The sequence below is a fragment of the Solea solea genome, chromosome 15 (assembly GCF_958295425.1).
Source record: "Solea solea chromosome 15, fSolSol10.1, whole genome shotgun sequence".
Classification (NCBI taxonomy): Eukaryota; Metazoa; Chordata; class Actinopteri; order Pleuronectiformes; family Soleidae; genus Solea; species Solea solea.
The window spans coordinates 21,803,804-21,814,842 of NC_081148.1; the positions used below are offsets into that span (position 1 = coordinate 21,803,804).

Sequence of the window (11,039 nt, forward strand, 5' to 3'; positions counted from 1 at the left end):
CCGCTTTGGTTCCTCCCTCCAGGCATTTACAATACTCGTGCCTCCTGTGTTTTTCATAGTGTGATTTCCATTGATGTTCATAGTGCAAATTACAGTTGACGTCCCACTACAACCAGGAAACACCGTTGTTACTCTAAATCAGAGGTCTCAAACCTGCGGCCTGAGGACCAGTTGTGGCCCACCAATCGATTTCAAGCGGCCCCTCCACTTCAAATAAAGTTATAACGGAGTATTTACAGATTCAATTTGCTTTATTTTTATCAAAGGAAACACTTTTTGTGTGAAATTAAATGAAACATTTGACGAAATCTAACCCCTGCTCTAAATGAACCAGCTAACAAGTAAATATGCCAATATTCAATTCAATTCAAACAATGGGAATATTATTACACATCATTAATGGAGTACACTTCATATGAAAGCAATCTCATCAGTGCTTTTCTACCTACACTGAAGCAAAATGGTTCACGTTTTGTTTTTCTAAGTATGGTTGTATAAGGTATTAACACTTCTGTGTTTTGACAAAAATGGAACATACCATCAAGCAAAAACAATGGGTGAGCCTATTAATAAGTGGCTAAAATCTGTTCTTCATGTTATTTTAGACCATATGTATGGTGGACCATAAATTACATTATAATAATAAGAAGAATAAATGAAAGTCAGCCATCAAAGAAACCATTGATAAATAAATTTTCAAGGATTTATTCATTTATTCTTTTACTTATTTGTTCTTTCATTTATCTATACATTCCTGTATTATTTATTTTATTTATGTGTTCCACTGTGTAATGTGTAATATGTCACAATAAAATCGCACTTCACACAATCAACTTTCACTTTGATGACCCAGTAAGAAAGAAAAAATATTTAAATGTATTTGTTTAACCGTTATTTACCAAGGAGTCCCATGGATTTAAAAATCTGACCAAAGTAGCTGTAAAATAATCTGAAACACTGTGATGAAATATTGAATGAGTCAGTAAACTTTAGTGGGTTAGGGGAATTTATATAGTATAAAATAAACGTTTGCATCACTCATACATGTACAGCATATTCTGCTATAATGCAAAAGCAGTTGTCACTGCTGAAATAAGTCAAAGTGAAAAGGTGAAAAGTGTTGAAGCAGTAGGCGTCGTTCCCATGTCCACATTGGCACCGGTGCCATGGAAAACTCCACTGCTACATGGTGGAGTAATTCACTCAAACGAAAATCCCATTAGGAGACCTTCAAATGTGTTTCCAGGGCGATGGAGTGAAAAAAAAAAAGGAATATATAAATATTTGCAGTATCACACTTGAGAGGTTAAAATGAAAGTGTGGTAGTCATGCTGCTCGGGCAAACCGGTGGGATATGGCAGTGAGTCTGAAACCATAGGTTAACATTATGAGTGGAATAAAAAAGTGCAGCTTCAAACATGAAACTGCTGACGGCTCAGTTCAACCAGCCAGATGCATGGGGTTTTTTGTTTAATTTGTCTTCGTGGTGGACAGCAATAAAATATGTTATTTGTATGAAACCATTCCAACTTCCTTTTTTTTCATATATATAGAAATGGGTCCTTTTTTTCAGTAGGACAGAAAGTTTTGATTTCCTGAATGAGTCTACAGTCAAAGTCAGTGTTGGACACAGATCAAGGTTTCATCCGTCTTCTACCACTTTATCCTCCACACGAGGGTCACTGGTGCAAATCCAAGCTGACATAGGGCAAAAAGGCGGGGTACAATGTGGACAGGTCGCCGGTCCATCACACGGCCACACAGAGACAAACAACCATCCACTCCCGCACTCACACCTACGGTCAATTTAGAGTGTCCAATTTGACTAATCCCCAAATACATGTTTTTGGACTGTGGGAGGAAACCAGAGAACCTAGAGAAAACCCCCCCCACACACACACACACACGTGGCAAATGTGCAAACTCCATTCAAAAAGGACCCTTGTTCTGACCGGGTCGCTTAGCCGGGTCTTCTTGCTGCAAAGGCAAAGAGTGCTAACCACTACAGAGTTCAAGGTTCCGAGTTAAACATGGAATGCAGAGTTAAAGACATATTAAGAGCTGAACCTACCTCGAGTGTTCCGTCTATACAAGGGCCATCTGTGTGTCTCTGAATCTGTCCAACGGGTCACTTGACATGGCTTCAAATCTCCTAAGGGCACCAGTGTGTGCACTGCTGACATTTGGCATTGTTTTTTTAAATACAGAATGTAAGAGAATAGGTACAGATATTGCACTAGGTTGACCACAACTTTCCAAAAGCATAATTATTGTGTTTTTAATCTCACAGCCTCAAGGTCTGATGATGATATTGTCCAGACTAAGGGCCATGTCATACCTTCCCAAGTGAGCTGCTTTGCATTTACACAAGTGCATACATGCATGCTCTACAAAATGTTAAGGAAAGTCTTCCGAGAAGAGTGGAAGCTGTTGTAGCTGTAAAAGGGGGACCAACTCCATATTAAAGTTCTGTATTTGTAATTTAAATACGTCATTTTTGTCCCTGTTGATTTAATGGTCAAGCGCCCGCATACTTGTGTCCATTTAGTGTACATTCACCCGGTCATATTTGACCGCAAACCCTGCAATAAGAGTTTGTGGAACCCTGGAGAAAAGTCAGTGACTTTGTAAGCTCTTCGTGGACAAAACCTTAGTGAAAAAATAACATATTGCTGTATTTTTTAAATTTTTTGTAAGAGTGCAGGATCCACGATTACAATTCATGGAAAACCTGACCGAAATGAAAGTGTTGACTGAGGTAAACAGGAGTGTGGTGTAGTCCGTTTCTTAGCAACAGCCCCAGTGTAGTGGAAAGGAGTGGACCACAGCACATTCAGGACGGTGACTTTTCATACATATTAAAAATGCAATGACACCGTGGCTCTCGTAGAAGTACCCAATGACATGATGATAGTGAAAGTGGACACATGTAAAGGAGGAGGAGGTATTTGTCTCCCGTGGAGGAGATTTCACTTCATGGGAAAATCTCTGAGAGAGTTGTATAAGTCGGGCATATTCCGCACATCCAGGCAGGATATCCAGCGCCTTGTAAAATTCCAGGCAGTAATTCTTGTAAAGCTTGCATGTGTTTACTCAACAGCATGCTCAACATCGAAGGCTCCCATTGGGCCACTGGCCCAGCCTGCAATTAGGATCCAGGGCTTGGCAGTTATTAATGATGCCATTGAGAGAGGAAATGGCAGACAAGCTCCTCTGCTCACAGATGCCATGGCCTCTTGTTTATTCATTATGTCAGAAGCTCTTAATCATGGTCCTTGGGACCCCAGGCTCTGCTGGATTCCAGTTTAACCAATTAGGTCGGCGCTATTTTTCACATGATGTGAAAGATGGATGCAATTAAGGACGTGGTTGGACAGAAGAGTGGGTGTGAGATGTGTGGGTCAGAGCACCCGGCAGGGTCCTTACAAAGTCATTCAAGAGGGTTTGCCATGATTTATGAACTGGGGAAATGTGTTCAGCGCAATTTTTGTTTTGCTTGTTAAATAATCAGCTTAAAGAAACAAAGCCAAGGATCGTTGCCGTCTGGCTTGTTAACACAAATATCCTGAGGAAAGCCGTGTTATAGTCAAGCAAGTGTCAGTGGGTGCACAGAGACGATGCTGAGTTCACGTATTAGAGGCCTTTAATGCCACAGGCATGGGAACCTATAGATTACATCAAAGGCCAGGGAGAACGCTTGGTAATCAGAGATAAACAGTTTCATGTGAAAGCGTCTCTCGTTAATCCAAAATCGAATTTTCAAGTGACCAAAGTATCAGTTGTTTGTTTGCGTTGTTCGTCTTTCTCGACTAATTCCCATTATGCACTTTTTAAAACACCTCCAATGTGAGATCAATAAACAACTTTCCAAAACAATTCTTTATTTCTAGAAAAGCAAGAGCGAGAAAAAGAGTTGACATAGTTTTCAATAAAGTCCAACACACAGAAGCAAGTTTTTTGCACAAAAACAACCTTGAAACTGGATTCAACAATTGTTTGTGCTAAACATCTGCACAGATGTGTTAAACATCTTGATTACAGTGAGTCAGTATTAAATCAGTATGACACCAAAATTATTTATACATTTTTCTTTTAAAAGAGGAAATTCTCTCACACAATTCTTTTCTTTTACCTCTACTAGATAACCTAGCTGTGATTAAGACATTTGTGCTGCTGCATTTACAACCACGTTACAACTGTAGCAGATATTTGTCACATGACAATGACTGTGATCATCTCGCTTTACTTTCACTTGATTTTGCCCATTTACTGAAGCTTTTACAGATTCTACCAGATTTTACTTTTTCATATTCCTGTATGACCAATTTCAAAACATGGACACCTGATGCGAGCCTGTTGCGCTCTGGTTGGGGTTCGGTTAGGTCATTTGACACGGTCATTTCAAGTTCTTTTAGTAAAACACGGTGAATTTAAGTGGCTTTCTTCCCCAAAAAAAATATTCCTTTATTGAAATTATGGCGTAAAACATTTAATAAACATAGAACTTTGCTGTTTTAGCAAAGCTATAATGACCATATGGTGCAAGTATTTCTCAATCACTTTATTGGAATGTGGGTGTATGCAGTTTTAATTTTCAGAAGAAAAAAAAAACTTAGTGTGACCTACCCTTACTATGGAAATATAGCACAACCTAACTCTCTTAAACCTGATATGGAACCCTGTGATAAGTAAAATCTGTGTGTCCTACTATTTCATATCGAAAATTACCTGCTGTGGAAAAACACCAGGTTTATTACAGAGATGCTCGAGCGTTACGTGCACATGCTGTGCGAGTTAAACTCGTTGACCAACGTCCAGTCACGTGATTCCAATCTAGATGCCAATGACCACAGACGTGACAACAGCAAAGCTGGTTGTGCCCTGTGACTTTGCACAGTAAAAAAAAATAAATCAGTGATAACAAGAAGACACTGATAAGTGACTGACCTAATGTTTCTGATTAGAACTGGGGTTTACTATTTACAATGGCACATTGAACACAACACACCGACAACTCGAACACGACGGTTGGATTATGTAAACAGTTATCAGAGGTTACAGTTCGACAAGAGTTAATAAAGAGCTGATAATGACCGTTAATGGTGACACCTTGCTGGTGATAACTCAGGAGGTGTGTAACCCGTGTGTATCTGTGCCTACATCTTTGTTGGTTCTGTCAATAACTTTTGTCATTTGACGTAACCATAAATTAAGGCTAAAACCACCGTGACAGTCAGGAAGGAGAACGTTTTTGCTCACTTTAACTGTTTAAAGGGTTCGGTCAATATTCTCACAGGTGAGCTGGGTTTAGACAGGAGGATTTTTTTTTTTATTTGTGCCATTTTCTACACACATAATTCCTTAGCTTCACTCCAATCACACACCCTGGTAAATACAGTGGAACAGCATTTCTGATTTTCTTCCAAGTACCACCAGAGGAAGCTCACGTACCACTGGTGGTACACGTACCACAGTTTGAGAACCATGGCTCTAGAGAATGTGTGGACTTGAGTGCACGTCTGAAAGCAGCGCACGTCTGCCTCATTACTCCACTCCAAGAGCTTGTGTAAAAAATGTACAGAGATAGTAAAAGAAAAAACAGTGGGACAATTTTCTGGGGACATGAAAATCATTTTACTCGCTTGAAGATGAGCGCTGACACACTGTTGCCCATCTTGCCTCCAAATTGGAAACTGGGTGTTGGCAACTCCTGCACAAACTGAAATCCTGAGTGGCAACACAGGGTGGAAAAAAGGGTGCAGGTTAAGACATGTGCATTATACCAGCAGAACACATCAACACACTCTCTCAAACACAGATTCCTTCAGTCCCGTCTCGTGGACTATGGCTACAGAGCACTGAGGAGAAGAACTTTAATTGAAGAACTATCAATCCACCATCTGTGCTGCTTCCCGGGGCCTTGAAAAGACAGGCTGTCAGGGTGACAGATGAGACCTCACAGCCCTTTGGCCCCCTGCAGGCTCTCTGGAGCGACTACACTGGGATGAGTTACAACAAATGGATGCTCGCCCAAAAAACTCTACAAGTGACTTTACAAGGCAGCTGTTGAACTTGCCAGGTAACTGTCATGCTTGTGGAGTTGCCTGTGTTTTCATTGATGGTCAGACAACAAAAACACACAGACGTGTAACAACTCACAGAGACAAAGTATAAATCACAGTGACTGATGTTTTCCCCTGAAGTGTTTCAACCAAATTACAACATTCAACACAACTTAACGACTTAAACAAACAGACCATATATTTAGGTTTTGGATAAAAGCAGAATCAAATATGCATTAAAAACTCATGTAATCTCAATTAACATATTGATGTCTAATGACAGTGACACATCAGTGGGTTTAAAGTAGGGCTGCAACTAACTATTATGAACATAATTGATTAATCGAGTACTTGTTTGGTCAGAAAATGTCAATCGGCGTTTACCAAACCTGGAAATGATGATGTTCTTGAATGCTGTGTTTTGTTATTTTTAATGTTTTCTTTGTTACATGGAGCAAATAAACAACAAAAGGAAAATGTGAAAACAATCAAACCAATTAATAAATTATCAAAAGATTAATTTAGTAATCAAATATCATTGCAGCCCTAGTTTAAAGCGAAGTGCACACACTGACAAAAAGCTCCCACTTAAATATTCAATATAATCAGAATAAAAGATGAATTTTCAGACCAGTTTTACCTCACCTTCACTGAATCTGTTTAGCAGCTGCTCTTTTGTCCAGTTACAGGAAGTGATAGCAAAGATTCCTTGGTCCTTGAGAGCATCTTTTAAAGCTTGGATGTAGAGTCTTTTGCACTCTTCGGCCTTGTCAGGGTTTAGGCTTATCGCATCAAATGTCCCCTTGTCAATGCAGACATCAAAATCCTTTAGCTCCCCGTGACAGTTTAAGAAATCCATCTCCTTGAATCAAAGGGAAGAAAAAAAAGTCAAAAGAAATAATGGAAAAGCTCTGAATCACTTAAAACATGGCACTGAGTGTTCAGTTTCCTGAAGGGTAAGCTACGTAGTTACCTGGGCAAAACTGTCTTTCAGCATCAGCCAATATTAAAGTGTGTTATACCTCAGTGGTTCGCCTTTAAAAACTAAATTCCAGCTGTCGACATGACAGCGTTGGATTCTGAGAAAGTTGCTTGGCCTTATCGCCAGTGAAAGGAGCCCTTCATCGGGACAAGAGGGCAGAACACCAGACCTCTGGGGTGAGCTCAAGAGCCACAAACTCACAAATCACGGGTCACTAAATTTATGAGGGGGGGGATTAACAGTGATTCACTGGAGACAGATATGTTGATATATTGAAGCAGCTGACCTGGGGTTCAATTTGAGTGTGACCCCTAAAAAAAAAAATAAAAAAAATGGGAAGATGTCAGGGGAACGTAAAAAAGGAAAGTGTCAGAGCAGAAGTAGGTAGTGACGAATGGAAACTTGGCATAAACTTGAGACCAAAGAATGACCTCTGAGGTAAAAGCCCGATGGGGGGAAACCTTTTATATTATGTGGCTACGTGGGCACACAGACACAAGCACACTCGCACAAATCATTTTTGACATTCTGAAGAGCTGGAAAAAAGAAAATGTGCCAACATACCAGCTCTTTCTCACACACAAATGCACTCTCTGCTCCCGCTGTCCGGCTAAGGTCAATATTGACTTCGATGGCAGGATTTCTACCCAAGCAAAACACACACCATCATAGGAGTGCTATGCATATAACATACATGCAACTGCTTCAAGCACACAGGAAAGGGAAACTCACTCATCACATCCATAATGGAACAGCCAGCATTTATGACCCATTTTTCTATATACACACACACACATATATAGGTGTATGTATCCTGCCACCTCAGTTGGGATTTGTGGAGGGTTCATCTAAATGGTCGGCCCACTTCCAAACTCTTTCAGGGCCTTCTTACTATCCAACTCTCCCGCATGGTAAACAAACACACACTGGGGAGTTTCCTCCAACCTTCCAAGACCCAGGGAGACTCACTCACTCACTCACTCACTCACTCACTCACAGCACGCTGAAAGCACTATTGTGTCACTAACACTCATTCATTTCGGTTTTAATGTTTGATGATACACGACTCACCAGATGCATTAAAAGATTACTTTTCAAAAATATGATGATTTGTCAATAAAAGTTAAGAGACCATTATCAGTCTACTCTTGGGCACTTAAAAGTCAAGTGTGTAACATTTAGCAGCGCTTATTGGCAGATAATTTAATATACTAGCCATGAGTTTGTTTGTATAAGTGTATACTCGCTTTAAAATAAACACTGTTTAGGTTTGTAGCCTTGGAATAAGACATAAAAGATATGTGCTTTTGGCAAGGGCCTACAGTTGCAAAGGACTGGAACGTTCTCTGTACATTTCCAGAAACATTCTTTTTTTTGACATTCCATGGGAATTTGTGAGAACTGACGTTGGATAATTTAGAGACACCGTGTCATATACCTTTTGTTTCGTCACAGGCAGACATACATGCAAATAAAATTATATTTTAGCCAAGATTTTGCAACAAAATGTGAGAAAATGTTGATCAGTGTTTCTCAAAAGCAAAATTGTTTAGTTTTAATGATTTCTTTGTCAAATTGAAAGATGAAACCAGAAAATATTCACATTTAAGAAGCTGAAGAATCAGAATGGATTATCAAAATAGTTGACGATTAATTTAGTAATTTAGTAAGCATCCTTTCTGGTGTGTGAAGGCCACCATAGTTATCCGACATGCTTTGGAAAGGGAGAGGTGAGCACTGTTCTCTGTGCTCTTGCACTCTGCAGTCTCACCATTAGATGTCACCATTTCTGACACACTAGACTTTTCAACATGTCAGTGACATACCTTGACAGTCTTACAGCCCAACAAACCCCATAAACCTTCAAATTCCAGTTAAAATATGGCTAGTACACATTTACTCCTGTCTGTCACTTCCTACCACAATAAACCTGTAAACTTTTCGCTCCTGTGGCTGCTAAAGGTGTTTTAATTATGTTGTAACACAACAATACTGCAGTTTAATCACAGAAAATGTCTGAACCCACCTTCACAGTGACATCTGTCAAACCCTCTGCCTGCAACACATTTCTGGCCAATTCTACAGATGCAGGAGAATAATCTATTCCCATCAGATTCTTGTATCCGTGTCTTGCCTTGAAGAAAGAAGAGAGCGAGAGAGAAAATAAATGAAGTAGGTCACCACAGCTGACTGTCAGTAGCACAAACATATTTCCACTAAACCCCCAGTTGCAGCCCTACATTCAACACAAGTACCTAAATCAAATCCAATTTACTTACCAGTTCAACTAAAAAGGCTCCATTTCCTGTGCCGATGTCTAGTATGGAAGCTTTTTCTGGGATCTTCACTTTGTCCATCCATCGCAGCACACGTGTCATGCTTTCCTCACCAAACCTTGTGAAGAAGATGGAAACACACAGACTTATGTCACAAAACAGGACAAATGATCATGTAACCAGTGAAAAATTTTGGGTAATTTTGGCAGTGAGCACAACAGTAAACTGTACTAACCATATCTCACCAACATCGCCGATGTCTTTGAACGTCTCAAGCTCTTTTTGGTACGTGTCTTCCCAACTGCAGAGAAGGACAGTCACTGACAGTTAGATGTATACAAACGTTAAACACTGGGTTGCCAGGTTTGTAGTTTTCAGGTGAAATTGGGCTACTTTTGCAGTGAGAGATCCCAAAGCACGCAAATTTACAACTTTGGAAAATTGTAATAGTAAATATTTTGTCTCTACAAGATGAACAGGTAGTTTAAATTATTTTTAATTAAAGAAATACACAGCCAATTTGTACTTAAATGTTTGTATATCATATGCATTTACAAAATCTTATTTCAGCTGATATACCGTATATAAATTCACAAACATTTTCATTGTTGTGGCTCATCTGTGTACAGTAAATGCATGTGACATAAACAGCAAATTCATGTCATTCAGACAGGGTTTGAACAGAGTTTGTCTAGGATTATACAGTAGTTTATGACCCTAATTTTGGTAGTAATCCAGATACAGATTCAAAACTTATTTAAAACAATTAATAACCTTGCAAGACCATAATTTATATAAACAGTACATATAATGTTGGGAGGACATTAATCGGTTTACTATGTACACAAATCTGGTATTCTGTAGAATTCACATTGCATCTTTTTTAATCTCTCTCACAGAAATACTGTACAGTAGAACCAAAGGTTGAGAACCATGGGTTTAGGGTAAAGTGCTTTTAATGCTACTTTACACTAAACATTTTAAAACTGGCATTGTGCTGTTGTTGGACTTAAAGACAGTTTGGCAGTTGTACTGAACATTTTTAGTGGTAACAGTGGTTAATTTTGGTAGGGCTGACTACGTCACGCAAATCTGGCAACCCGGCTTACTTTTCATGACAGTGCAGTAAAAACACACGTTGCTTGACTTCACAACAGGACATTTACTGCTGCACAACATAAAGCCAGGTGGACAACACTCCAACACAAAAGGCGGCTTTTGGAAACATGGTCTTCAAATTTAGAAAAAGTGTAAATTCTGACTGTCACTCGTGGATGTGGAGCTTGACAGGAAACACGCGGACATTATGAGTTCACGCCAACAGCGGCGGGTCGAAACGCTTACTATTGTTTGGTTCCCAGCTTTGAAGGTCCAAAATCGTTGTCTGAGCAGTTGTCCTCCTCCTCGTCTGAGATGTTTTCACAGACATGGGGGTCTTCTGTGGTGTCATCCATGCTGCTACATTCAAGCCTTCGTCTACGCTTCTTCTTCGTCTCGGGATGAATGTGGCATATTGGTGCATTACCGCCACCTACTGGTATGGAATGCACCTATCTATCTATCTATCTATCTATCTATCTATCTATCTTTCTATCTATCTATCAATAGATAGATAGATAAATAATAATAGATATAGAAAATATAAAATATAAAATATCGGTTTTGCTACGTCCTTTCGGTCTTCGCCTACACTTCCCAGCAGCCCCCGCGCTCAAGGAG

The 11,039-nt window shown here is 39.6% G+C and overlaps 1 protein-coding gene across 1 annotated transcript; it reads right to left on the reverse strand.

The window, feature by feature from the left end:
- Window positions 1-3,860: 3,860 nt before the first annotated feature.
- Window positions 3,861-10,827, reverse strand: eef1akmt2 (EEF1A lysine methyltransferase 2). Its single transcript, XM_058651549.1, has 6 exons — window positions 10,665-10,827; window positions 9,556-9,621; window positions 9,324-9,438; window positions 9,071-9,178; window positions 6,708-6,924; window positions 3,861-5,727 (listed from the first exon to the last, which is right to left on the reverse strand). Exons 1-6 carry the CDS (start codon window positions 10,772-10,774, stop codon window positions 5,630-5,632), a joined length of 714 nt encoding a protein of 237 aa, XP_058507532.1. The 5' UTR covers window positions 10,775-10,827; the 3' UTR covers window positions 3,861-5,629.
- Window positions 10,828-11,039: the final 212 nt, after the last annotated feature.